We start from the raw sequence: 3051 nt of genomic DNA, 5'->3' as shown, positions 1-3051 counted from the left end.
CCCAGTGCCTCCCAGTGCCCCCCAATCCACTCCCAGTGCCTCCCAGTGCCCCCCAATCCACTCCCAGTGCCTCCCAGTGCTCCCCAATCCACTCCCAGTGCCTCCCAGTGCCCCCCAATCCATTCCCAGTGCCTCCCAGTAACCCCAGTTCTTCCCTTTAGGCCATGAAACTCCAACTGGTGACGGCGGTGGCGGCCCTGGCGGGCGCCTCGTGCTCCCTGCTGGCCGAAGGCTCCTCCTCCTCCTCCTCTGGAACGGGAATTTCCTCGGGAATTTCCTCGGGAATTCTGCCCTTCACGGCGGGGGGTTTCATCTACCTGGGCACGGTGTCGGTGATCCCGGAGATCCTCCGGAATTCCGGGCCCGGCCCGGCCCTCCGGCAGCTCCTGGCGCTGCTGGCCGGGCTGGCCATGATGCTGCTGATTGCTCTCTGGGAGTAGATTGATTTGGGGAATTATTGGGAATTTTGGGGGGATTTTTTTGGGATTTTTTGGGGGATTTTTTGGGATTTTTTTGGGATTTTTTTGGGGATTTTTTTAGGGATTTTTTGGGGATTTTTGGGGGATTTTTTGGGGATTTTTTTTGGAATTTTTGGGGGATTTTCTGGGAATTTATTGGGAATTTTTGGGGGATTTTTTGGGAATTTTTTTTGAATTTTTTTGGGAATTTTTTGGGGGAATATTTTTGAGATTTTTTGGGGGATTTTTGGGGAATTTTGGGGGATTTTTTGAGGATTTTTTTTGGGATTTTTTTGGAATTTTTTGGGAATTTTTGGGGAATTTTTTGGGAATTTTTTAGGAATTTTTTGGGAATTTTTTTTGAATTTTTTTGGGAATTTTTTGGGGGAATATTTTTGAGATTTTTTGGGGGATTTTTGGGGAATTTTGGGGGATTTTTTGAGGATTTTTTTTGGGATTTTTTTGGAATTTTTTGGGAATTTTTGGGGAATTTTTTGGGAATTTTTTAGGAATTTTTCAGGAATTTTTTGGGAATTTTTTTGGGATTTTTTTGGGGAATTTTCTGGGAATTTTTGGGGAATTTTTTTGGAATTTTTGGGGAATTTTTTTTGGAATTTTTTAGGAATTTTTTGGGGATTTTTTGGGGAATTTTTTTGGGAATTTTCTGGGAATTTCGGGGCAGTTGGGTAACGGGTTTTGGAGCTGGGATTGGGATTTTTGGGGGAAAAATCCCTGGAATTCCAGGAATTCCAGAGCCTTTGGGTCGTGGGTTTGGGATTGGGAAGGATTTGGGGGGAAAAATTCCCGGAATTCCCGGAATTCCAGAACCTCGGGATGAGGGATTTTAACCTGGGAAAGTCCCAGTTTTTCCATGGATTTGTCCCCTTGGGAATGGGATCGGGAATTCCCAATTTAGGACCCCCCAAAAATCCCAAATTTTCCCATGAAATCACCCCAAAATTCCCACCAAATCATCCCAAAATTCCCATGGGATTTGGATCGGGAATTCCCAATTTAGGACCCCCCAAAATTCCCAAATTTTCCCAGGAAATGATCCCAAAATTCCCTTTGGGAATGGGAATCCAGGAATTCCCAATTTTCCATTCCCCCCCCCCCAAATTTTTTAGGACCAAACCCCCTCCCCCCCGAAAAAATTTGGGAATTTTTTCCCAAAAAAAAAAAAAATTTTTTGGGGGGGGAAATTTGGGAATTTCGGGAATTTCGAGGCTTTTTTTTTGGATTTATCCCGGTTTTTTATTTTTTAAGGATTGTAACCGATCATGGCCCGGAATAAAATCGGAAGAAAAAGGAATTTTGTTCGAATTTTTGGGTGGAAAAACCCCAAAAAAGGGGGAAATTTTGGGATTTGGGGGCGTGGCCAATGAAAAGGGGGCGTGGCTAAACCAAAAGGGGTGTGGCCAATTGGGAGGGGATTTGAGAAGGGGGGACACCCTTGAGGGGGTCTCGGACACCCCTAAAAAAGCCCCAAATTTGGGTCAAAAACTCCCAAAATTGGGAATTTTGGGGCTCGAGGGGGCGTGGTCAATGAAAAAGGGGCGTGGCTAAACCAAAAGGGGTGTGGCTAATTGGGAGGGGATTTGGGGAGGGGGGAGACCCTTGAGGGGGTCCCGGACACCCCTAAAAAAAGCCCCAAAATTGGATCAAAAAACCCCAAAATTGGGAATTTTGGGGCTCGAGGGGGCGTGGCCAATGAAAAGGGGGCGTGGCCAAGCCAGAAGGGGTGTGGCCAATTGGGAGGGGATTTGAGGAGGGGGGAGACCCTTGAGGGTGTCTCGGACCCCCCTAAAAAAAGCCCCCAAATTGGGTCAAAAACCCCCAAAATTGGGAATTTTGTGGCTCTTGGGGGCGTGGCCAATGGAAAAGGGGGCGTGGCTAAACCAAAAGGGGTGTGGCTAATTGGGGGGGATTTGGGGAGGGGGGAGACCCTTGAGGAGGTCCCGGACACCCCTAAAAAAAGCCCCAAAATTGGGTCAAAAACCCCCAAAATTGGGAATTTTGGGGCTCGAGGGGGCGTGGCCAATGGAAAAGGGGGCGTGGCTAAACCAAAAGGGGTGTGGCTTATTGGGGGTGGACTTGGGGAGGGGGGAGACCCTTGAGGGGGTCCCGGACACCCCTAAAAAAAGCCCCAAAATTGGGTCAAAAACCCCAAAAATTGGGAATTTTGGGAGTTGAGGGGGCGTGGCCAATGGAAAAGGGCGTGGCCAAACAGGAAGGGGTGTGGCCAATTGGGAGGGGATTTGGGGAGTGGGGAGACCCTTGAGGGGGTCCCGGACCCCCCAAAAAAAAGCCCCAAAATTGGGTCAAAAACCCCCAAAATTGGGAATTTTGGGGCTCTTGGGGGCGTGGCCAATGAAAAAGGGGCGTGGCTAAACCAAAAGGGGTGTGGTCAATTGGGAGGGGATTTGGGGAGGGGGGAGACCCTTGAGGGGGTCCCGGACCCCCCAAAAAAAGCCCCAAAATTGGGTGAAAAACTCCCAAAATTGGGAATTTTGGGATTTGGGGGCGTGGCCAAAGGAAAAAGGGGGCGTGGCTAAACCAAAAGGGGTGTGGCTAATTGGGGGGATTTGGGGAG

The 3051-nt window shown here is 48.7% G+C and overlaps 1 protein-coding gene across 1 annotated transcript in view; it reads left to right on the top strand.

The window, feature by feature from the left end:
* Positions 1–440, top strand: part of LOC114072339 (zinc transporter SLC39A7-like) — a 4969-nt gene extending 4529 nt beyond the window's left edge. Inside the window, exon 2 of the mRNA XM_027910248.1 lies at positions 162–440. Coding sequence (XP_027766049.1) covers positions 162–440 — 279 coding nt within the window. The remainder of the gene's footprint in view (positions 1–161) is intronic.
* The last annotated feature ends 2611 nt before the right edge of the window (positions 441–3051 follow it).

The sequence above is a fragment of the Empidonax traillii genome, unplaced genomic scaffold (assembly GCF_003031625.1).
Source record: "Empidonax traillii isolate 1590-97213 ecotype Southwest subspecies unplaced genomic scaffold, ASM303162v1 scaffold3024:size16288, whole genome shotgun sequence".
NCBI classification, from domain to species: Eukaryota; Metazoa; Chordata; class Aves; order Passeriformes; family Tyrannidae; genus Empidonax; species Empidonax traillii.
This window is presented reverse-complemented; position numbering and strand designations above follow the sequence as displayed.